Below are 27,000 nucleotides of genomic sequence, written 5' to 3'. Positions count from 1 at the left end.
TCCAACCTCACTGATCAGATCTTCTCTGTCACGTAAGTGGAGTGTACCCCTCTCCTCTGTGCTCCCCGGTGTCAGCGGTGCCTGGAGGGTTAATATATCTCCTGCTGTTTCATTCTCATCATTTCCTGAAACAGCTTCTCGAGACAGAAAACTTCCTGCTTGGACTTTCCAGCATTGAGCTGCAGCTCAGTCAGTCAGTGAGACGTGTGGACGGTCAGTCGTCTTCTCTCCATGGACAACAGTTGACTTACTGATTTCAAGCAATGCCGGATCAAATGGCGTACAAAGGTAACCAGACATTATAGCGATGTGTTGTACATATTGAGGGCAGGGGCTATCTATGCTGTCACTGGTGTGACTGTAAGTAACTCTGGTGACAAACTGGGGTGGGCATGAGATGCACACAGTATGGGTTTAATGGACCAAGATAAAAAAGACCACTGCCAAGAGAGTAGTTATCAAATGCAGCTGCTGCACAACCTCTTCTGAGGCAAAGCTGCCAGTCAACATTCTGCTCATTGGAGGGTCAGTAAAGCCAGGTTTAGGCACCCTGTGACTTTTCCAGGTGCTGGGGAGTTACAAGTCACGGCAGAATAGCAGGACTTGCTGGGACTTGCAGTTCCACAACCCATGGGGAGCCTCCCATTGGCTACCAACGCCTTTATATCTTCTGCAGCAAATGTAAACTTTATGTACTTATAAAATTTTTCATTTGATTGTGATGGAAGGTCACAGAATGAGTAAACTCCTTGTTTGATGCAATAAGGCAGTGTTGGCTAACCTGTGACACTCAAGGTGTTGTGAAACTACAAGTCCCAGCATACCCTTCCAGCAATAAGCTGCTATGTATTGGCAAAGCATGCTGAGACAACACCTGGAGTGTCGCAGGTTAGCCAACACTGCAATAAGGTAACAGAATATCCTGGTGTGCAGAATGCATTGGCCATCGTTGCTGTAGAACAGGGGCCGGTGCTATAGTGGCCTATCTGGACCAGGGTCACTGGGCCACCTGTATTTTTTTCACTGTAAAATAGGCCGCTAAGTCGAGTCTTGCAGCCCCCAACCAATCCCCCCCCTCCCCCGCTAAACTTTTCCTTCCTACAAAGAAAAAACAACTTGTATTGGACATGTCTGACCGTATGGTTATGTTTATGTTCCTTTTACATACCAAGCAAGGCAGAATAAATTGCAATGTTTTGATGAAATGTTTGTGAGTTGCTGGCAGTAGAATGATCATGACACATGGGAGGTTCTTGCTATTTGTATATGGTCTCTAAGGAGTAATCTGTTGTCTATATAAATGTCTGCCACACAGGGAGGCTTGCTCAGGATGGTGTTGTCATCTGCATCAGATAAATTAGATAATATTTCCATTGTAATATGAGAACAGATATATTATGCTTTGAAGTAAAATCCCACTAGGGCAAGAATTGTTCTGTCCCCCCTTTCCCAGTTTCTATATATGGACTGTAACATTTTTGGGATTCCTGACTGGGAATGTTCTTCAGTGTGAGGTAGGAATTAGAATTGCTCAGAGCTATCCCACTGTTGTCCTGTTAATAGTCCCTAGTAACTAAGTAACAACTGCATTCCAATCATATAGTATCACTGGGAACACAAAAGCATGTATTTTAATGGGGTTTAAGATTTCTTGAGTTGCGGGTGGTGATGTAAGGTGAAAGGTCTAATTAATGACACAATTTAAATATATTGCTTTTCTGTTGATGATTCTAATGTATTCTAAAGAGTGCAAATAAAATATTTTGTTTGAAATGGGTATTGCGGAATTGTAAAACCATATCCTATGCAAAAAAAAAATAAAAAAATTAATTTGAGTAACCAAGTGTCCAATGGTGAAATAACTGGACATGTTCTCCCTTTAGAATGGGATTTTCCCTTTTGCCCTAAACTCTGATTAATGTCTTTTGCTTGTTGCTGTGATGACTTAGTCACAACTTGGTATATATTATAGTAATAATGTGACCATAACTTGGCAAATCACTAAGGCCACAATAACACATAATTCTGGAATTCAGGAATTCCGGCATTTGGAACGCAAACTTGCGTAAGTAAAAGGCTGATATCTCACACACACACACACACACACACACACACACACACACACACATACACAAACAAACACACACACACACACATTTGCGGTGGGTCAGCTGAGACGTTTTTATATTTTTGAAATTTACCAGTAGCTGCCGCATTTCTCACCCTAGGCTTATACTCGAGTCAATACGTTTTCCCATTTTTTTGAGGTAAAATTAGGTGCCTCGGCTTATATTCGGGTCAGCTTGTACTCGAGTATATACGGTATGTAGTGTAGCATTAATATGGGTTTATGTTTTTTTACTTACGTGACACACACAAAACACCAGTTTTTCCCAGTCAGAAAAAAAATGGAGGAGAGGCCGTTGGACAGAGGAGCATCTGCATGTGGGGTACACAGTTACCATGTTAATCTAGAATGTATACACCAAATGTATAGGACAGCTTCAAATCTGTGTGCAGCCCTATGGTCATACCAGTAGGTTCTTAAATTGTGTTGGCCTGCTAGTCATTGAAACTTATGTAGTAACAGTGTATTATTTATTACTCAGGAATAAAGATCAGCAGCATTTATTTGGTATCCAAGTTTATAATGCTTATTGCAGTGAATTTTCATCTTTTTACCATGAACTTGTTGCATATGACAGACTTGTTTTTTGATGGGTTGCCTAGGACAATTGTAGGCATAATTTAATGCTGCCATTCAACATATTCCAGAGTATAGCTTGAAATAAAATGTGGTTTTTTTTACCAGGAGTTACTAAACTGCGGGTTTGAAAAAGGGGAGATGTTGCCTATAGCAACCAATCAGATTCTAGTTATCATTTATTTAGTACATTCTGCAGAATGACATATAAAATCTGATTGGTTGCTATAAGCAACATCTCCACTTTTTTAAATCTGCAGTTTAGTAAATATACCCCATATTCTTAGTTGTAACTGTCATACATATTTACATATACCATAGAAATGGACTATTTGTGCTTCTTCAAGTGGAAAGTCATGTGGAAATCCCCTTCACCTTCTCTCTGCATACACTCATACCTGTTTTATATTTGTGTTGCTGCAGTGGAAAGGTAAATGGAAGTACAGTTGAAGGGAAACAAAATCCATAAATATGATTTATTTAACTGTTAGCAGTATATGGGCTTATCTGTGTTAACTATATTCTTAAATTCCAGCATCATTAGCAATACAAAAAATTACCAAACCACAGTGCAGCCATTCTGATTAATAAGCTGCCTCAGCTGAGGTAGAGCACCCGGGTAATATGGGAAATAGGATATGTAGTTACTATTGATGATATGTTTGAGGGCTGGCAAGTGAGGTGTCCTCAATGACCAGGACAGGACAGCACAGCAATCTAAATAGTATGTGCCGTCTTCTCAGCATAGAGTAGCGCCAGTCAGCACATGACTGCATATAATGGTAAAAGATGATATTATATTTGGAACAAGGACTGTCTTATTTATGAGGGTACCCTATATCATCATCATCATTTATTTATATAGCGCCACTAATTCCGCAGCGCTGTACTCACGCGCTGAGAACTCGCTCACAATAGTCCCTGCCCCATTGGAGCTTACAGTCTAAATTCCCTAATATATACACACACACACACAGACAGACAGCAAAGGAGAGACTAGGGTCAATTTTTATAGCAGCCAATTAACCTACCAGTATGCTTTTGGAGTGTGGGAGGAAACCGGAGCACCCGGAGGAAACCCACGCAAACAAAGGGAGAACATAGAAACGCCACACAGATAATGTCATGGTTGGGAATCGAACTCATGACCCCCAGTGCTGTGAGGCAGAAGTGCTAGCCACTAGGCCACTGTGCTGCTCATATATCAAATGGAATCAGTTTAGTCCTACAGCAAACAAAGTTCCCTGTAACTGAAGTTATTTGGAAATAAAAGCGGTAATAGCTTAACTTCATAAGAATTCCGCCATTAGTGGGAACCATGGCCTGTTCACTGTACTAAAGATTATTCCTATTATGTTTGATTTTTAACACTTGTCATTTTGGGGTTGTCCACTTTATAGCGACAGCCAGCTTAGCACTTATACTTTCTTGGCCAACAAGCCTTTAAATGGTTGCTACATCTCTTAATGTTTTCAGTAAATGGTTTCTGGACATCATGCTGTGTAAACAATTTAATTTTACATCTTGTGACTACTTCCTCATTATCAAATATTTTTGAAAAGTGAAAGCACAAGGAGGAGCAGGATTCCTGTAAAGCGGCAGGATAAGTAATTGAGTTCTGCTTTTTACTTTCTCTCTATGGCAGAGTAAGTTAGTTTCTGGCCTACAGTAGTTCTATTTTTCAAGACTGGGCAAAAAGAGGAATTCAAGAACTGGTCAGGCAAATTTTGCAGCCCTCATGAAAATTTATGGAGCCAGGGAAGTTTTGCTCCCATTTAGGTCTATAGTAATAATGCCAAAAGGATAGACCTTGATAACACCTTGTATGCATTGTGGCCACCAGGCTTCTATGATATGACACAATTACTATAAAGATATGTTCAGGTGGCCTTTTCCTCTCATGCCATGTTCTGGAGCACAGACAGCTGTGACAGGACTCACTTTCTATGCTTTTATGCTGCATTTTCTGCAAAGATTGTTTAAGCGTTTGAGCATAATTTTTTGTTTTAGGAGAATATCTGGAGTGTCGGAGTCCTTCACATTGGCTTACAGTATGGCCCATTGGCTGCACCCTAATAGCATACTACTGTTGACCCCAGCATTATAGCTTTATGTTCAGTAATATATTTGTTATTGCAAGTCCTGAGCAGCTCAGTGAGTCGACTGACAAAGTGTGTGACAATTAGGACCCAGTGAGATGATTATATGAAGTCTACATGTTTCCTGGTCTCAGTTAATTAGCCATAGCACCTGTGTAAATAACATATCACATTAAATGGATGAGTTGGCAACTCTTGATCACAGGAGGGAAACTAGTGGAACCTTTAGAAAAGTGTTGGCTCACTGAGTCTTCACCTGTGGCCCTCAGCTCCGGGTTTGAAAAAGTGGAGATGTTACCCATAGCAACCAATCAGATTCTAGTGATCTATTTAGTACATTCTACAAAATGACAGCTAGAATCTGATTGGTTGCTACAGGCAACATCTGCACTTTTTCAAACCCGCAGCTTTATAAATTTACCCCTTGGTCTTTCTCAATCAGTCGGCACAAGCTTTTATTCTCCGCTTTTTGACCTGCCAAGTTTCACCTGCAGAGCTGTGAGTGAGGCTACGGCGATCAAAAAAGCAGAGGGTAAGATTGAACTAGAGCAGCCGACTTCTGCATCACGTGACCTCTTCTGCACATTGCGGAGAGGTCATGCAGAGCCAGCCACAGACTGACCCACTTAGTCTAACGCCTTTTCCTTAGGAAAGAACAGCATCACAAAATCTTAGGTCTCTGAATGATTTGTGTGTACTGCAGGACCTTGACTTGAGTTGTGGATTGAGCTAATCAAAGATCCGGTCTTCCTGTCCTACTAGTTATTGCAGCCAATCTGCCACTATGGCTCATTGGATTTATTATGCAATTCAAGTATCAATTACAGTATCTGTGCTTTGGACCATTTTTATAGATTGTATCACGTAAAATGAATAACCGAGCACCTAGTTGCAGCTGCTGAAGGTAGTCTGTATGAATTTCCCCTATCATACTTCTTTCTGCTAATATCAGCTTCTTGAAGTTTCATTTCACACAGCACGTAGCTGTCAGCTCGGCTTGCTGTAGATTAGACAACAAGGGAAATGACCTGTTTGCAAAGAAACAGGTTTATGAACTATTTAGGTACATTTCCGTATTCCAGCTGTAGCTGTTAATGTGAGAGCAGGTCTGTCCAAAGAACACAGCCATAGAGACCACTTATTTGCCCACATTTCAGTAAAAATGCCAGAAAGCTTCAAATGACATCACCTGTAGTATGTAAAGATCTCCAATGGCTCCTTGTTGATAACAGGTACATGGTAAAACACGTCTCCTGCTTGATTCCAGCAGTGAGCATGAGGTTATGGAAACACCAGACTGCATATAGCATGTTTGCAGATAACCACAAGTGTGCTCGTGCTTCAGCCCTCTGTAAAGAGGAAGGAGCTTCAGTGAAGAGAAATGGTGACGGACAGTTATGTTTGCTAGAAGCTGACTGTTTTATGATGTCTGCAATGACTAGTTTATGTTTCCTATCTGCACACTGTCTGTCCTTGTTCCAACCATACCACACCACAGAAATGCCTGTCTCCAATGGCTGCATTTATATTGTAATCTGATAATGCTTATGACATACAGTAGCCACAGTCACGTTGACCACCACTGTTGTTATTCCGCCTCCTTATGTATTAATTGTTCATCACACATCTTCAATTATAAGCTCAGTTGGACAGGGGCATGTTTGCTGTCTGTTTCATGTTATTTTATGTAATATGTGTCATGATCCCATCAATGTACAGGGCAGTATGTCAGCTCTTTATAAATAAAGGACAATTATAACAAAAGTAGGGGATTATATACTAAGAACTATAAATATGCTTTCTTCATAATTTGCATTAACTTTTTTTTTAATCTGATGCTATCACACTACGTCCAGACAACATAAGTGGCTGCGTTTGCTAATATAACATGTAAAATACATGATTCCTCCATTGTACCTTCACCTGCAGTGAGGGGCAACATGAAAAGGGTGAAGGCTTCAGCCTTTAAAGGGCCTGCAGGTGAAGGGGCCGATGGGCAGCTGTTGGCCCATGGACCACCTGTTGCCCATTGTTCTTCTACTGCAACAATCTAGTACTGCGCAAAATAGTGAGAAAAGCTTGCCAATTATAACCAGCAAAGACTATACCAAACATAAGAGTCTTAAAAGTAAAGCAAACATGATAGTTTTTGTTTTTTCCTTGGAAAAAATGAAACTGATATTTCTTCACATAGTTGTTTGTTATCAATCGCTATGCAACAAATCAGCTTTTCAAAGCATACTTTTTATCCGTTTTTTTGACCATTGAAGTTCAAGGTGACCTCAAAACTGCATAAAGTGAAATATATACCCCTTTCACACTGCCTATAAAACCTGGGTGTTTGCCGGAGCCAGCTCCCACGACCTGGGTCGTGGCTCAGTGTGAAAGGGTGTCAGTGCTAAATCCTGGGTCTGACGACCTGGGAATTAGACCCGGGACTTTTGCAGGGTTATTCCCGTGTCAGTACCTGGTTGCCTGCTGTGTGAACGGTGTGACCCGGGTTTTTCAGACTGGGTATCCCATAAAGAAGCTGATTGGGGGGATTTGGGACGCTGGAGGATGACATCATTTAAGTGCTGCAGAAAAGAGAGATAGGAGAGAGCAGGGCCGGACTTGCCATCTGGCACTTCTGGCAAATGCCAGAAGGGCCGATGGCCAGATGGGCCAGTTGCTAGCTGGCCGGCCCCATCGCTCAGCGCACAGACTGTCATGCTGGAATTCGGCATGACAGCCTGTGCGCTGAGCGATGGGGTTGGTCTACACTTACTTCCTGGTGTAGCCGCGCGCCAGGGCTGATTTTTAGTCCCAGTCCGGCCCTGGGAGAGAGCATGGCACTATGGCTAGAGGAAGAAGTGTGTGAGCTGCTGGCCATTAGAGGAGAGGAGGAAATACAAAAAACAGATCACAGGCACTGTAAAGGATGCAGGAGTGCACTATTACATAGCAAAAACACTGACGGAGCGGGGGATAAAGCATCAAGCTCTCACTTGCTTTAAAAAGCAGCCAGAAAACACAATGAACCAGGAACTCTTGGCTACACAATAGTGACTCGTCAGCCATGATTAAAGCAATGCTGTGAACAGTCACCACTCGCTTTGGCCTCATCTTTGTGTGCAAAAAAAAAAAAAAGTTTTTTTTTTAAATGACATCACCATTTTTCAGCCAATCAAAGCTCCTCTTGTGATGACTGATGCTTATTGTCAGGGCAGACCCAGGTTCAATATGAACCGGTCGACCCGGGAAATTCCCAGGTCCAAAGTGCAGTGTGAACGGGGTCTGAGTCGGGATGCTCAGTGAAGCCGCTTTCATACTGGTGCCCCGGTAATGTCTTGGGTATGTGAACCCGAGATATTGCCGGGGGACAGAGGCTCCCACGGAGAGAAATTCCCAGGTAGACCCTGTTCATACCGAACACGGGTCTGCTTGGGTCTCCATGACAACATCCCAAGAGGAGCTCTGATTGGCTCCTCTTGTGGTGTATGTTTGTTTTTTTTCAATTTTATAATTGTGTTTGAGACCCAGGTTGAAAAGCCCAGGTCTCGCCATTTATAGTGCAGGCGACCCAGGTCGTACCCGGGAATTAGACCCGACACCATTCATACTGAGCCTCGACCCGGGGTCGCCTGGGCTTGTCCCAGCAAAAACCTGGAATATTGCATCGGCGGCAGTGTGAAAGTGGTATAAGTAGATAAAAGTTGAGATAGTTTAGAGCACCATGTAAAAGCAGTCTTTTCAGAAGTGTGAAACTGCTAAATGGGAGGTAACGTGTCATATGTAAAGTAGGTTAAAAAAAGATACCAGCCAAATATATTTCCTGGTAACATAGCAGTTTATATCAATGATCCACGTCATTGTCTTGGGATGTATCATGTACGAGATCTATCGTAGATCTATTGCAGTGCACACTAAACTGAAGGATTCCTGAGAAACTGAGCTGTTCTGCACCTGTCCCTACAACATTAGTTCAACAGTTTATAGCAGAACAGATTACTTAAAACAACTTGACAAGGCACCAAAACAAAAATACAAGTAGTTCTACATTAAAAATAGCTGCCACAAATACTGTATTTCCCCATGTTCAAAAGGGTCCCATGTATAAGACGCACCTTAATTTTGGGGCCCGAAATTAAAAAAAAAATGTATGTGTAAGGGGCTTGCTGCTTGCCTATAGACCGGATCTGATCAAACTTACTATTTAATGAGCGGTGAATGCTTATTTACTGACCCCGACACACAGGAAACCACTGAAGACGGCACAATTACATTCTGTAACCTTGCACACTTGCACACAACGTACCATCTAACATCGCTCTTATTGTGTTAAACACAATCAGAACAGCCGGTCAGCACACTCTCCCTGCCGTTTTGACCGGATCCACGGGGGGAGGGGGGGGATTGCAGGGGCTTGCTGCTGGCGGCATGCGGTCCATTCGGCAGAGACAGGCAGGGAGAGTGTGCTGGCCGACTGCTCTGATTGTGGGGGCCCCCGCTGCCCTGGCTTCCCCTGTATAAGACAAACCCAGTTTTTAGACCCTAATTTTTTTTCAAAAAAGGAAAAGGTGCGCCTTATACATGGGGAAATATATGTATATGTAGAAAGGTATTAAATTAGTCATAGCTGAATTTAATTGAGTTGATTTGTACATTTATTTCTCTGCACAACATGCTTTGCATTCGAAATCAAAATGCTATGAAACGACCCAGAGAGTCTACTTACAGAGCACATATAGCATGAGCATATGCCAATACCAATGTCTTGTCATGGGGACTTTTAAATATCTGTGTTTGAGTGTTACTTTATGCTTTCTCATATTAGATCAGTTAGTATTTTTGCTTTAGTTTTCCTGTAATCCAGCTAAAGTCACATTGCCTTATTTGGGTCTGTTTTTCTTGAGTCATGTGTGTAATGGTTAAACACAGGATTGTTTTGTTTTGTTTCTGGGTCACACAGCTATTCTTAGAGTGCAGTGGTAAATGATTTTGAGAAATTAAAATGAAACGTAGTTTAATGTGTATGTAGTCTAATATGGTAATTCCAGCCTGTGTTGTAATCTTTTTCCAGTGTTAGATAAGGTATTACTTTAGAGCTAGGAAAAACAATGTTAGCTACCCAAATTTGGAAGGGAATTTCCTGTAATATTATAATTGCCAGATCAAGACCACAGCAAGTGAGTCTATTGCCTGTAGGTCCTGAGTTGTGATCAGGTTGGGAAACAGTATGTGGTGAGTGTTTTAATAAGTGTAAAGCTGGGTACACACTACAGAATATTGCTGCAGATGAGATTTCTGTAATGATTTTACCAGCGACTAAAAGTCCCGATGATCATGCAGATTAATGTGTACACACCTACATGATTTACCTTCAGATCTGTGCTCTTCATCTGTCAAAACCATCTGCTGAAAAATCGTGACTCTGCGCACTCTATAGAGATCTGCCTACACTGCTGGTCATGAGGGCCTACACACTTCCATATTTGCCCGACACCGTTCCAATGTTGATCGTGATTTTTAGGAAGTTTAGAAAACTAAATCAACAGATAAAATGTGTTTTGGTACACTAATACATGATCATGGGAGCACACACACTCTTGCAATATCTGAACCAATGGTTGTAAATCGTGTGATCTGCTCGATAATCTAAAGTCATAAAAAAAAAGGAAGAAAATACATATACCCATTGAAGTCTTCTTCTGTAGTAATAAATGTATACACAGCACCTTGGGAAAACAAAATAATATAAAGTTTGCTACATGAAACCTATGGGGCATATTCAATTGTTGTCGTTACAGACAAAATTAACGCGCCCCACGCACTGTTACCGTCATTACGGTAATAGTGCATGTAAATACCGTTATTACGGTACTTTTCTCGCTGGATTTCAGCTCGCGGCTCAGGGAGCTGCAAGCTGAAATATGGCTGTAGTTACCGTAATAACAGTTATAGTTTTTCCGCGGTGGAAAACTCTGAGAATTGAATATGCCCCATGAGTCACACAGAGTGTAGTCCCTGATCTGAATAAATATTGGGAGAAAAAAAGAGGGCGCACTCAAATTCAAGGTATGATATATTAAAACATAGGTAAAGTCAGGTTTGTTGTAGCGAACTATTACTTGTACTATTATGGTGTTGTAAAGTGCTATAAACTGCGGTGGACCATGGACCAAATTCAATCTACTTACATGATAGTGTCGCCCTGAAGTAGACATTAGTAGGGCATTGAGCACGTTGAACGGGACTGCTGTGCCCCTCACCATATAACAAGTAGCGGTGATCCGCTGTATGATTATCAGTATGTTTGCTCTGGCCCAGGTGTGACATATGGACAGGTGATGCTATGATAACGCGTTTTGAGGTTTTTTTTTAATGCAATATATCTTCATGCATTATATTCAATCTAGATTATAACAGGTGAGGGATATCTATAGTAAGACAAACCCGTAACCTGAACCATTCAGGGTAAAGTAAAAAATGTAATTAGCAATAATAGTATTAACAATAATGTTTACAGTACATGACTGTGCTGGTAGGATGAACTGTCACAGAATTATGGCTACATGTAATGAGCAACTTTTGAGAGTCTTTTTATTTATTTTTTTATTTATTTTTTTCATTATCCAGGAGAGGAGTACAGTTTAATGTATATACACAAGACACAAACATGAAAATTATTTACGCAAATTACTATTATCTCCTTTTTTAGGTGTTGCTATGGAAGGCAGTGCCGTAATGGATTTCATGAACACCAACAGCGACCAGAAAGAGGATGCTGAGTTGCTGCTTACCTATCTCAATGTGTCTGATGTGGTTACTATAATGGAAAACTTCTATCGAGATGGGGAAGTGTCTGCTGGTGAGAAGAACATGGTTACATTGTGTGAAGAAACGTATGACTATGAAGAGAGATCAGACTCTTTATTCCTCAGTGGACAAGAAACTTCTCTCTTATCATCAGTCAAATACGGAACTACAAAGGAATTACTCAGCTTTGCAAACCAGTTGTCGGATGCAACTAAGCATTTACATAAATGTCTGCAACAGGAATGTGGAATCATTTTAAACAGGGTAAGATGACGCCCAAGTTGCTATAATCATTTTTTTTTTTTTAATTCATTCCCAGTTATAATTTTTTATTTTTTTGTATTTTGATGACTTGACACAGTTATGCTATTTTTGTTCATTATTATAATAGGTGTAGTAAATTAATTACACTAAGGGCTATAATTAAAGGAGATGTTCCCTTCAATATTTAAACCCCTCACATATAAAACCCAGTTACGTTTCAAATTGATAATAAGATGATTTGCAAATTTATTTTTTTTATCTTGGGGGAATTTTTTTTTTTACTGTTTTGCAGAAAACTGCAGCATTATTTTATAAAACGCAGGGGGTCTCTTTCACTCCACGTTTAAGGTGCAGCATCTAATCACTCCAAGCTGAAATAATTAATTTCTATGAGTACTTAGTCTTGTCTATAATACCTTGCCAAACTGCAGATTACAAAACTAATAGGTTGATTATTTTTCCACATTGTCACTATCCTCCCACATCGCAATTTAATCATATGTGGCACTCAAGGGTCAAGAATTCATACAGTAAGTTTAAACCATTATCTTATGTGCCAGTCTTTAGTGACTGATTGGGTCTTAGCCAGCTAAAAATAAGTGTTTTACCAAGATGGGCAGGCTTGGGTTTGGGTTGTCAAATTGCGGGTGTGACCTATTTTGTCCTGAATTTTCAATTGGGGATGTTGGCCAGTATGTAATGGCAGGAAACAATGATATTGGCAGAAGATAGAACTTCGGAGAGGAAGAACAGGTCTCTTCATATATTTTTAGGGTCACTCTGTTACCCAGAGCAACCAGTCAGATGTTTGTTTCCATTTTTAAAACTGTACTAGAACAATGACAGAAAATTGCTCGCTATGGGGACTGGCAAATTTTAGCCTAGGGGACAAGACTCAACTCAGCAGCTTATTAGGAACATTTTAAAGGGAAAAAAAAAATGCAGGTGACCCAGCCCAAGGTAGCCACTGCGGGACTGGCCCAGGGATGCGGGAAGGGGCGCTGATGCCTCCCTGCCCCCCAGCCCAGTCTGCATCTACTTTTCCCATAACTCATCTTGTGCCTGGTAGAAGGGATAATATACCGTCAATTATTAACGTTGTTTGAAAACAATATATATTTCAAATGTTTATGGGTGCACAGAGACTTTCTGAAAATTCCTTGCTATAGCTGCATCCCTCTACTTCAGTAGGTTATTAATATTAATATTATTATTATTATTGCTGTTGTTGTTTGTTTTTTACATCTGTGAGGGGAAAACAAACAATTCTCCCATGTAAAAATACAATGTTAACCCACGGCGCTAGAAATAGCAGCAACACAATGGAAATAGAACATACTTGCCAACTCTCCCTGAATGTCAGGGAGACTCCCTGAAATTGGGGTGATCTCCCTCGCTCCCTGAAGAGTCTGGCATTCTCCCTGATGCTGAGCCAGTACAAGACATGGTTGGCTTCGACCATCTGTGGTATGATGACACAGTTCAGAAATTGTGTCCTATGTCCATGTATTGATGCCTATGGAGGTGGCCATTTTCATGGAGCCCAAGATTTAATCAGACAGGTAAGACAACATGAGTAATGGAGACAGAAATGTAAAAGTCACTTCAGTCTCTAGAGATTTCATTAGCTGCTTTTCTTTAATGCATAGTTGCTTACTCTCCCGTAATGTCCGGGAGACTCCCACATTACTGGGAGACCTCCTGGGCTCCCGGGAGAGCAGGGCAACCTCCCGGTTCTCGCCCCTGCAAAAGATAAGTGGCGGGGGGTGGGCTTAATGACACAAATATTGCATCATCTTAGCCCCGCCCCTGCTGTAATTGGCCAAAATTGTGACAACCGTTTAGGGGGTAGGGTCAAAATGATGTGGTTCGTAAAGCCCCGCCCCCGCAAGCCCACCTCCCCCGGGATCTCCCTGAAGCCAATGAGGAAAAGTTGGCAAGTATGAAATAGAATGCAACAATACTCAACATAGATGGTAATATACAAACAGGAGACACTTATGTAAATAACCCAAGAAAAATTATTGTGCCTGTTTGTATATTACCATCTATGTTGAGTATTGTTGCATTCTATTTCCATTGTGTTGCTGCTATTTCTAGCGCCGTGGGTTAACATTGTATTTTTATCTGTTTATACTGGGAAGTTTTAGAATTCGTCCCACTCAGACCCACTTTGGCAGCTTTATACATATTTTTTAGAGCAGCGCTGTTATCCCTACAATCCTTTTTTAATTCTCCCATGTAAGACTGATGTCTTGTGTTCACGTTGTATCACTAACCCAAACATATATTCCACAGTTTTTTTTACAATAATTAGTCACCATTAGAATCTATGGCTTATGTCTAATGTCACCACTTCTATTAATCAATGTAAATATGCAAAGAAGTTGTTATATTATCTGTAGAGTTATTTTGCCCATACGGTTTACTTAAAATATATTGGGGGAAAAAAAAGAATAAGCCCTATTTAAAAGTTAATTTAAACATTTACTATTAAAGCAAAAATTGGGCATTGTCTGGTGCAAATAAGCCATCTGCATAACTACCTTTGTGCAATAATTTCCATTACAGTAATGTATGTGCATTGTGTATGATGCAATTAAAAATACAAATTGGCGTGTAATATTATAGAGTAGATGTTCCGCTGAAAGTATGACTTGATACGTACATGTTGTTTATGCTGGGAAAATGTTTCGTTGCAACTGGCAAAATCCTACATTCACCACACCTAGCTCCAGCATTCTTGTTTGGTGGCTCACACAGTTTAGCTTACACCATCTAGTGGTGCTGTATTATGTACCTGATAAATTATTGCAGATAAAAGATGGAAGAAAAGCCTGTTCATCTTCACATTACATCATACCCAGCAGGTTGTTGTGTTGTCTAGTTACCTACATAACATAAGTGTCAGAATCCTTTCCAGCCCCTAGATAGTCATTAGCATTGTGCCAAAGGGAATAGTGTACAAAAACATGCTGTTGCTCATAGCAACCAATCAGATTTTGTGACTTCTTCGGTGTTTGGAAATGAATAAAACTTGATTGTTGAAAAAAAAAAAAAAAAAATCATCATAAAATTACTAGTTATAGAAAAACTTTATTAACATTCAATTTACTCTCCAAAGGTCTCTCTCTTAAATTACTTTCATGTTTCTAAACCATGTAAGTAGATCTACCGACTAAGACATAGGGGCATAAATTACATGTATTTTAGTAGCTTTTTAACGCTATTTGCGATTATTCAAGGCTTCAACTGGGAGCAATGGCTCTCAATGTTCCTAATAGGTGTGTGTTGTACAGATGTTCTCAAGTACAGCCAGCAGAAGATGAGGCTGTGGACACCATCACATTCAGGACATTTGTGTGGATATTGCAAAACCTGCAGGATTGAGAGACCAGAAATTTGCTGTGACGTGCGTGTTGGGAATGTTGGCTGTGTCTGCTACATTGACACCCGACAGTCAATCAGCATTCACTGAATGCTAATTGACTAGTGGAAATCGTGGAGAAGGAGCATTCCTATCAATTTAACCAGGGTTGTTTTAGTTCATAGTCGTCATAAATCTAATGACTCGCTGGTCACATGAATGCTACAAAGGTTGATACTTGTACATTTAGTATGGTAGACAACGAGAAAGGGGAGCATAGTATGATAGAAGTAGGAGTGGACTAGTAAGTTCTGGCGGCACAATTTACACACAGCATTTATCATATTCAATCGTGTATACACTGCATCTTTACATAAGCTCCAATGGGGCAGGAACTGATGTGAATGACAAATATTCTCTGTACAGCGCTGTGTAATTTGTGCCGCTATATAAATGATGATGATTTGATATGCACACCCGTTAGCTAGTCGGCTGTAATTGTGGAAAGTGGTCACTTGATATAAAATACCTGTAATAACAGAGTAGGATATGATTGTAGTTTGTACCTGTGCACTTTTGTCTTTAAAATGGGAAGTGAACAATTACAATTGATTGATTCATTGAGACGAGGACTGCAATCAATATGATGCATCCACTGCTGCTGTTGTGCTGCAGGAAGATTAAAAATGTGCTGATATAATTAGAGTTTGGAGGGGGGGAGGAAGCTACCTACAATTTGTGTGTTAGATTCAAAAGAAGCAGTATGTTCCCTCCTTGCAAAAGAAAATGCATCTGTACCTCTTTATTGCAACATGATTTGTCCATGTGAAACCTTGCACCTTTTAGCTGGATTTGGATTTGTTCATTACTTAATTCATTAGTTAGTTCATTAATGACCAGTGTATGAGCAAATAGAACTGCTTGTTATATTATAATAACCTCATTGAGCTTTCTCGTGTTTTTCCCCAGGTAAATGTGCAGGTTAGTTGACATGTGTAATTAACTCCTGCTAGAGTATGCTCAGGGGTTTGACTTAGATCGGTATAACTCGTTCCATTACAGTGAATAGAATCCAGCAGAAATATATTATGTCAGAAGAGCTTTGTGATTTTGAATTTTCCTGTCTTTCTCCAGATGCTCACAATTAGAAATGGGCGATATCAGACAGACACAGACGTGCTGTTGTTTCCATGGAAGATGACTTACAGAAGCATCGGTTCAGACTTCGTCCCTCGGGGTGCCTTTGGGAAAGTCCATCTAGCGCAAGATGTGGAAACGCGAAAGAGGATGGCGTGTAAATTGGTAGGTTCATTTGAGAGCGTATCTGTCTCTGTCATACTGAGCATAGTCATGTGGAATTTTCGAGTCCTACACAGCGATCACTACTAACACTTTATCTTTTGGAGATTGTGCTAAGTTTTTGTTTGTGACTTTGGCCTAAGGCTAGGTACACACTGAAGAATTTTCCAACCAACTTGTTATCTACAATGATTGTACCTGCAGAACGAACAAACAAACTATTCCATCTACAGCACTCTCTACATTTAGTCCCCAGGACATGTTCATTGTCAGCTTTGGCTGAAAAGACCAGGATTCTGTAAACGCTTTGGAGGTCATAATGGTGAGTAGTGCTACACACTGCATGATCGGAAGAGACTATTAAACAGTACAACTAACCAAATTAAATGACAATCGACACTTTGGTACGATTGTTGTTAATGGTGTGATTATACACACTAACGCGCTATGTGGCCACACTGACATTTATAGGGTGATTGGTCCGATAATCGGCTAAAAAACCTCCAGTGTGTACCTAGTCTAACTGAGATCCTAATTTCCCAGACAGGCCATCATGGCTGGCAGAGGTTTCAGAATAACAAGACAATGAACATATACTTGCTGCAGTGACTGTAGAACGTTTGTTATTTGATTTCCTTGTTATTGTAACTCACATACTGTGGAAAGAAGTTTATATTTGAACATGTCATGGAACCGTGAATATATGATAAGTAAACTTCCTTTGTAGTCAAATACAAACAAAAAAAAATAAATCAATACATTTTCCTTAATTGCGTAACGGAAACTAAATCTAAGCCAGAGTAGGTACAATGTCTCCTTGGAAATACTGATACCATCTCGGCATAGATAAGCGCACAGTGGTATGTATTGTTATAGTGTAAATTTAGCAACTTATTATATGCTATAACACAGACATGTCACACGTGTCTCTGCAAACTTAGCTAAACACCTGGTGAAAAGACCATACTGTTTGTTTTTTCCAAAAAATAGATACATAGCTGGCATAACAGAGATAAGCTGTTCTTATTTAAATGCAAGCCACAAATATACAGAGGCAAAGGCATGTAAGCTGCAGCTTAGCGGATAACTCAGCCCTAATTAAAGTGTCTGCTAAACTGTTTTTAAATGGTTGGGGGTGGGAGACCTCTGAAGTACTTGCCCCACTGCACTATCTGCGGCTTCCAGTTGCTGATATTCCTTAGAGTTTGGTTGCTATGGTGTAACTCGCCTAGCAACCTTAGCTGTTGGTTGACATTTATGTGAATGGCAGTGTCTTAGCCAAATGTGTACTACCAACATTCTGACAAATTTATATTTATTCAAAAGTTTGTCATGTAAGTTACTACAAAGCTGCTCAGTGCAATAAATCAATGCTGCTGGGAGCACAGCACCAGATTTTTCAAGAGACCAGGAAACGGACAAGTACTTCTGTCATCAAGGTTCCCCCCCACCCGTTCTGTTAGCAGAAAGTATTTTCACTGTTAAAGGTAGAGAATGCATGATGCTCATACCCCATTCATACTGCACCAAAATCCCGGGTTTTTGCCGGGGCGAGCTCAAACGACCCGGGTCTTGGTGCAGTATGAATGGTACAAGTCAAAAATCCCGGTTCTAAAAACCCGGGTCTTCAACCCGGGATTTATCGAGGGGTAATTCCCGGGTCGGACCCGGGTTGCCTGCACTATGAATGGTGCAACCCGGGTTTTTCAACCCGGGTTGCACAGAAAACAAGCTGATTGGCTGTCTGACCTGTAATGCTCACAATATTTACATTAACTGCATACATAAAACCAGGAAAAAAAAACTCGAGAGGAAAACAACAGTATGGACAGAAACAACTACTTCTATCATCCACACTATAAGAAACAAACGAAAGAGAATGGTCGCACATACTTTACATAGGTGACTAAAGTAAAGTACGGAGCGGTGAGCAGTACAGAACGGAATTGGTGGATTCACTGAAGAAATGTCTGATTGTTTACAAATGATACAATGGAACAATAAAAATTAAAATATCTTATAAGATACACTCACACTCTTTATGGACAAAACAGCAGAAAAGCAGACTATTACAAAAAAAAAAAATGTTTTCAGCCAATGAAAAGTGCTCTGGTGATGACTCCCACAAATTGCCAGGGCACAGACTTGTGAAGTATGAATGGAGTCAACCCGGGAAATTCCCGGGTCCGAGGTGCAGTATGAATGGTGTTTCTGAGTTGGGACGCTCCGAGCCCCGGCAAAAACCCGGCTTGAAAAACCCGGGATATTGCCGGGGGAGGCAGTATGAAAGCGGTATCATTTGCATGAATTTACATTTGGAGGTAATACGGGATAAAACTTGGCTGGCTTTGTTTGCTCTTTGTTTTCTGCGGTCCTTCATTGTTGTTCTCGTTGAGCATCATACATAACACCATAAGGTTTCTAAATCATTATCATCATTGTTTATTTATAATGCACCGAATCAATTTTTAATCCTTTAAGATACTTGAAGCCAATTTTAGGCAGGTTTACTGTGCTTACACAAGGCCTTATTGAGATGGAAAAATGCAAGGTCTCAGTATATTTTAAAGATTTAATAAACCATATTCCTAAACATCTCTAACATTCATTTCTTCTAAAACCACGATCCGTTGAGAAAATCACCTTATTATCACGTAACTAAAGTTAAGGTCTAATTTTGAATTCTCAAACTGCGAATACAACATAAGAATTATGGACATTGAATACAAAGTATAAACTTTTTTGGTGTTAAGATTTTTTTGCTTTTACTAATGTCACAAGTGTTATTTTGTACCAAATGATTCTTAAATTCATTGATTTATTGTTGGCTTGTAACTGTTTTCAAATTTTAAATAACAAATGCCCAAAAGAAACAAAATTTGCTGATATAAGTGGGTTTAGATGAGATTCCAGTTGCTACATTTCTACATTTCAGTCAATAAGCAGAGCAAAGCATAAAAAAGGAGTAACTTTGCACCTGGGCGAAACCATGTTGCATTGGGGGGGGGGGGGTAAATTTTAAAATGTCAGGACAGATTTATAGTTGGGGTAGGGCATGTCCTAGATCAACTTTACATTTCAGTGTAAAAATAAAGCTATCACATATTTGTGTGCTAGATGAAAAAACAGCCAGCATTTAACTAATTTGCACCCCTTGCATTGTAACATGGTTTATCCCGGAGAACATGTACTCCTTGTATTCCCTTACTTTCCTTACTGACTCAGGCCCTGTATGTTTTCCTTACTTGATGCAAAGCACACATAAAGATAGGTATTACATGAACAATGATGCAACAAGCAATATTGTGGTTGCTATACTACATTACTATGAGTTTATCCCACTCATGTCGGTCTTCCTTTCTACAACAGATCCCAGTGGAACACTTCAAACCAGCAGACGTGGAGTTTCAAGTACAGTTTCAGCACGAAAATATTGCAGAATTATACGGAGCCGTATTGTGTGACAATATGGTCCATCTGTATATGGAGGCTGGAGAAGGAGGATCTGTCTTGGAAAAGCTGGAGAGCTGTGGTCCTCTACGGGAATTTGAGATTATTTGGGTGACCAAACATATTCTCAAGGGTCTCGATTTTCTTCACTCCAAAAATGTAATCCACCATGACATAAAACGTAAGTCAGCAAGTGCTCATCTTTTTATGTAAAATTCTGTTTATCAACATTATGCTGCGGGAGTGCTGCAGTAATGCAGAGTACCACAGTTGTACTGACCTGGTAGTTAGTTAGGAGGTCACTCTCCCTGAGTTGTTGTAAGATGGAGATTGGAACTAATCAAATATTCTAAATATCTTGGCATGGAAAAATCAAATGTTGCAGGTTTCAGACTATCTGTTAAACTTTGGATGTATAAGCAGTTATATTATCAAGGTTAACTTTTATGCACTAGGCCACCAGTGTTTAAGGTGAGCATATTTAAAGTGTACCTGTTGCCTGCTTACAGTTGAGGCAGCCATTTTGTGTGCTGATCCAATATTGGGCTTATTCATTCGCTATGTTATGTTTGTGCCTTACGCCTCATATTTCCTAGTGAATTGTTAGGCTGCATTCTCAAAAATATTTTCTCAGCTCACAAAATGTCTGCTCTCTCTGTAATTAGGTGACGGCTACACTTTAATGCTGGGTGAGCTAGTTCTTATCTTTTATTTTGCATATACAGAACTGTAGGTAAAATGTGTAATTAAATGTCAGATTTTGCTCGAAGAAATCAGCTTCAGTCAAGCTACAGCTTGCTCATGAGCTAAAACCCAGGCGGCTCAGTGGTAATGCACCATGGGAAAGGCTCTATTCTATACAGGGCTGACATTCAGTGTATTTAATGTTCCCATGGCACCCCCACACTGAGCCCGAGTCATTAAGAAGAGTAAAGCATAAAAAAGGAGTAACTTTGCACCTGGGCAATACCATGTTGCATTGGAGGGGGAGGTAAATTTAAAATGTGGGGACAGATTTATAGTTGGGATAGGGCATGTCCTAGAATAACTTTAAATTTCAGTGTACAAATAAAGCTATCAAGTATTTGTGTGTTCCATGAAAAACAGCCGGTTTTTAACTTATGTGCAAAATAATAACTCAATTTGCACCCCTTGTTTTGTAATATGGTTTGTCCCGGAGAACATTTACTTCTTTCTTTTTTTCTTACTTTCCTTAATGACTCCGGCCTACTGAGCGCAATCCACTGACATGTTGAAGAAGCCACCAGCATCTTCTTTCATATGAAGTTGCTGGCTGCTGCTCCTAAGTGTCAATGTTAAGCTGGGAGTGTGGCGCCTGGATATGATGTCATATCCAAGCGCCTCACTACCTGTCTGAGGAGAAGAGAGTGCCGCCCCCACCTTCTGCCTGCTCAAGATTGAAGCAAACGGTGGTAGGGTGAAACGCCCAAGGAGGGGGTGGGCACCACTTGTGTTGGCTTGCATGGCCCTGACTCTATATCTTTTGCAATATTGATAATTTCTATTATTGTACAAGAAAATGCTGTTTATTGGTGTTACATGTCTTTCTGCAACTTTTACCAAATGCATTGTTTTGCATTTCTGGCTTCCTTGTGTTTTTTTTATTACCAGAAAAATTCCTCTCTAAATGAATTTATATAAATATTAATCGTGCAGTGCCAGTAAGTCTCCCGTCCTCAGTTATCTGTGAGAGCTTTGATAGACAGGTTTGTTCAGTTTCCTTGTTCCTCAAAACATGTTATTGGAAGGTTAATGCAAATAAGGTGCAGTAAAGTGTATCTTCCACTACAAGCTTTCTGTCTATATCATTGCAGCCAGCAACATAGTATTCATGTCAACAAAAGCCGTTCTGGTGGATTTTGGACTCAGCATTCAGATGACTGGTGATCTCTATTACCCAAAGGACTTGAGGGGGACTGAGGTAATTAGCCGTGACTCGTGGCTCACACCACATAGGTTATTCAGAGATTTCGGCAGTGACAGAACTATAATCCTGAAGGGCACTAAATCGTCTTATGTACATAGGAAAGGAATGTTAGGTACTTCTGGCTGTACTATGCTCTGCATTTCTTCTTCCTCTTTTGTGTCCTATTTATATGTTCTCTTTTGTACATTATTAGTCACAAATAGTGGCTCATGAAATTAAACTAATTTAGTTCTGGCTGAGCTACTATTGTGATGCTCCGTAGCTTTGTAATTACAAAAATGAATAGGTAGAGCAGACATTTCTTTAATATTTGGCACTCTAAGCCCATTTATTTATTTTTAATGGTAAAAATAATATAATATATAGTATTAGCGCAATGTGTATGAAGGTTCCGTATGCAGGACTGCCAATCAGGTTCAGACTGTTATTTGTGCAGTTTAGCAAATGAAGGCAGACAACTGATTGGTTGGGTTACAGCCCCTTGGTGCACTTTACACAATGTTCTGTTTTTAACGGTCCGATGAATGAAGTGTATAATGGATTTTCATCTCAAGTCCACCGAGATTCAGAGGATGTACCTTCATTGTAGTCTTGTTGCAGACAAGTTTCATGGCCCTGGTGCAATATTTTCAGTGTCTCCTTCATCATTAACATTTATTTATATACCGCCAGTTAATTCCGTAGCAGTTGGGAACAAACACAGTAATAAAACCATACTGGGTAATGCAAACAGGGAGGTAAGAAGGCCCTGCTCACAAGCTTACAATCTATGGGCTTCTTCTCAAAATTGTATGAAATCACTTTTTTTTTATTTTTTTTAAAATGTGAGGTTATAATGAGAACTTATCTAATGTGTATATATGTGTGCTTGTGTGTGTGTATATATATATATATATATATATATATATATATATATATATATATATATATATATATAATATAGTCTCTGTACAGCACTGCGCGTTTGGCGCTATATAAGTAAATGTTAATAATATATGTATTATAATATACTGTCACATTTCATTTACTGAAATAGTAAAAATGTTTCTTGTGTGCTTGGTTGCAGATCTACATGAGTCCAGAAATTGTTATTTGCAGAGGACACTCTACCAAGGCTGATATATACAGTATGGGTGCCACTATCATTCACATGCAGACGGGGAATCCCCCCTGGGTGAAACGATACCCGCGATCAGCCTATCCCTCTTACCTTTATATTGTAAGTTGTTTTATTTCTTTTATTAAAAGTCCCGATCAGCCTGCTGATTCATGTGTACACACTAAACACTTTGTACATGATTTGTGTTCTACCTCTGTCATAACCATCAGCTGAAAAGATGGTGACTCTGCACACTCCATAGAGATCTATTGACACTGCCGGTCCTGAGTGCATACACACTGCAGGATTGGAACGACATCGTTTTATCATTGAACAACATTTTTAGTCCAGTTTGAAAATCAAATAAAACGATACGATGAGCTTTGGAATGATAATTGTTCATCGTCGCAGCGTACACACTCATGCGATATCAGGCCAAGCTGTCGTTTATCGTGTTATTGGCCTGATCGTCTGAAAACACTGTAGTGTGTACCCAGCCTATGAAAAAGTGTCTGTGGACATTTGTGTGCCAAACAATGGGCTGTAATATATACCCCAACCAAAGGAGATGTCCACTATCTTGTGTTACTGATAGTTCTTGTGCCTTATCTTGAAAAACTTTTGAGCTTCCCTGTACATTTTAAGGCTTAACAAAAATAGGAAGCTTGATAAAAGGACTGAAAACCGTTACACTAGGCAAACATTCACTAAATAACTTAATATTTGTCCCTCAGATACACAAACAAGCCCCCCCATTGGAAGACATTGCGGAAGATTGCAGCACTATCATGAGAGACTTGCTGGTTGCGGTATTAGACAAGAACCCGAAGCAGCGTCCTACTGCTGCAGAGCTGCTGAGGCACGAGGCACTGAACCCTCCCCCAGAGGACCAGCCGCGCTGCCAGAGCCTGGACACGGCTTTACTGGAACGGAAGAGACTACAGAAAAAGGAGCTCGAGCTGCCTGAAAACATCACAGGTACAAATGTTTGTTTATTATTAATGTCCTCTAGTTCTCTGCAGTAGCCAGTATCAAGTTTTATAACTGGGGTCACAAGGCTAGAAGGCGTCTGTGGGGGGGATGGATGATATCTGCCAAAATACTCTACTTATTACAGCTGAATCCATGCACTTTCTCTAAAGGTCCACCCACTGCGTGATATACACCTGCGCCCAGGCACAACTAGGAACCCTACACTTACACATTTTATTTCAGATAAGTAATGATCTCCTGTCACACTGCACTGATAAGGTGACTGTATGCAGGCAGCAATCAGAGGTCATGAGTGTTTATGTGCCCAAAGTGCTGTGCCTGCATTGTGTTAGTTAGTGTGTGTGTGTGTGTGTGTGTGTGTGTGTGTGTGTGTGTGTGTACGCAAAGGGTTCTTGGGGTCTAAATACACAGTGCATACAGCACCCTTGTGCCCCCAGCCTAAGGGACATCAAGCACCCAACGGGTGATGGAGACCAGAAATGTGTATAATGGGGCACTCAGGAATTCATTTCCTCCAATAGGTATAAATTATCATTATTAGTACAAATCCATAATTCGTTATTTCACTTAAACACTAAAAAAACAACACATTTTTTTATTAGCAAAATATTAACAACACTGAATTGAATGTATTGAACCAATGATATTTTGTACTGTTAACATTAGTAGTGAACCCCTGCTAAACCACGTCGCTGCTGATATATCTATCCTTATTATTACAGTATAAATGATTGGAAAGCTCCTAAAAATTTAACAACAAATGTCTAACTTCTTTAAGTTATATTTCTTAGTATAGGGATTAATAATTCTACAACCCTATTCCAGGGTGGAAAGGAAATAAACCTAAATACACTTAGGAACACGTAAGATAATAATGTGTAGAATAGATGGTAGCTGTAATGATATTACCAATCCTTATAAACTACTTCACAACCAAGTATACATAGCTGCTTCAGAGGTGCTTATGTTACCACTAATATAATGGCTGAGACTGGGTGGCTTCGTGCCTTTTAGGAGGTACTTGTATTCTCCCTATTTACCCAGAAAACACTGGGAATATATGTTTAAGTGGCACAGATCAAAGAAAAAGTCACATCCTATAGGTCCTATGCTGGTCTCTCAGTCCTATAGCTGCCTATCAATAAGACACTGTCTAGGGACTTCTCAGAATTTGATCTAGTCAAGTCCCTGTAATTGTTAGGTCACCCTTTTGCACTAATTGTTAAATTAAGGAGTTGAATCAACTTTATATCATAGGAGCCAGCAGCATGCGTGCGGCAATGCCAACGCGCGTTTCACTAATAGCTTTTCCAGAGGCAAGCTTGCACCTTGGCAAAATCAAGTTGCAAAGCAGGGGGTGCAAAAAGTGCAAATATGCAAAAGCAGCCTGTATTTTCCCTGTATACATACCAATAAATGCATTCGCACCCCTTGCACCGCAGCATGGTTTGGCCAGGTGCAAATTTATACCATTTATGTTTTGCTACTAATTCTAAATAAGTCCCATTGGGGTTCAAATTGCTAACTAGATCTTATTTTTAGTTTTATTAAACCATTTTTAGAGAAAACGAGAACTTCTGCTCCAAGTGGAATTTGTGCAGATCAAAATGGGGACTTCCACGTACAGCTTCCCCAATCTATTCCTATCATATGTCTCTGTTTTTCCGATGGCCTCCACTGACACTGGAATTGTTTAGTAATGTCTCTCTGGGGAAACACTGTGAAAAGCAAAGAGGAATTTTTACAGATTTTGAGGGCAATTTATTTGCATGTATTCAGATTGCAAGCTCTTTCAGCAAGGACCTATGCAAAGAGAGAACCCTAATTAGAGTTGTTAATTATTAAATCCTCTTCGTGATGAGAATATACTGGAATTATCCCTGCTCAGGCAGCCCCTACAAAATTGTGATGAAAATGTATTGCATTGTAAGGTAATATCATACATAGTCGGACACCCTTAGAAACTTTTTCTTTTTTCTCTTCAGATTCTTCGTTGTACACAAGTGAAGAGTCTGAGATGCTGAGGAGACAGAGGTCACTATCCATTGACCTGGGTGCACTTGCTGGCTATATTAATCTTGTGCGCGGACCTCCGACCTCGGAATTTGAATGTCCTTAAAGGCAGACTCTGTTGAAGAAACAGAAAATGGACTGCTCTAAGATGTGAACTCTTGAGTTATAGCTCTATAATTTTTTTTCTTTTTTTTTTAAATGTTGGAAAAAGCTACTTTCCATGGATGCTGGTATGTTACATTGGAGGCTTGGGGCATGTATACTCATGAAAGAATGATGTCCAAATACTTCACATTTGGGGCTTATGTAAAAATGTAACAAAATGTAACCCATAAAACCGCCCCCACTGGCATATAACTATTTTTGCACAGTAGGAGGGTTTTCTCCCATTATGACAGGTATTAGCAGGGGAACCCTAAAATAAAACTATATGGTCATTAGTTTACCCCATATTTATTATTGTAAGATTGCACAAATAATCATTCGCATTGCTTTGTATTGTAGATTCTTTATCTCTGTGTCAAACTTCACTGAATGTTATAAAAGAAAAACACATTTTTAAAGAAATATTCTTAAGGTTCCTATGGAAGTCTTAAGTTCATTGTTATATGTGAACTGTAATGTTTTGATATGACTTTTAGTACATCCAGACGGATGAGTGGGAGAGCCACTGAAGCACCCTCGGGTGTCGTGAGCTGTGTTAATCGCACCTTTGGCATCCACAGGGTTGTTAATGCTTGTTTAATGTCTATTTTGGAAGATGTTCTGCAATGAAGCTGTAGCTGTATGGTGTTTCTGTGCACTACGTATATACTATATCATACTATGTATGTTTAAACAAGGACGTTTATTGTTTGCATTAAAGGTTTGTCGGAATGAGGCATTCGTTCTAGAGTGTCCAGGTAATCTGTGCACAAATCTGCATATCAGATTATGGAAAATAATAAATATTGATTGAAAACTGTA

At 40.0% G+C, this 27,000-nt stretch overlaps 1 protein-coding gene across 1 annotated transcript; it reads left to right on the top strand.

The window, feature by feature from the left end:
- Window positions 1-27,000, top strand: MAP3K8 (mitogen-activated protein kinase kinase kinase 8). Its single transcript, XM_075212017.1, has 8 exons — window positions 1-288; window positions 11,504-11,865; window positions 16,367-16,534; window positions 19,901-20,162; window positions 21,817-21,923; window positions 22,996-23,148; window positions 23,763-24,006; window positions 26,007-27,000. Exons 1-8 carry the CDS (start codon window positions 264-266, stop codon window positions 26,138-26,140), a joined length of 1,455 nt encoding a protein of 484 aa, XP_075068118.1. The 5' UTR covers window positions 1-263; the 3' UTR covers window positions 26,141-27,000.

This window comes from Mixophyes fleayi, chromosome 5 (genome assembly GCF_038048845.1).
Source record: "Mixophyes fleayi isolate aMixFle1 chromosome 5, aMixFle1.hap1, whole genome shotgun sequence".
In the NCBI taxonomy this organism is placed as follows: domain Eukaryota; kingdom Metazoa; phylum Chordata; class Amphibia; order Anura; family Limnodynastidae; genus Mixophyes; species Mixophyes fleayi.
This window is presented reverse-complemented; position numbering and strand designations above follow the sequence as displayed.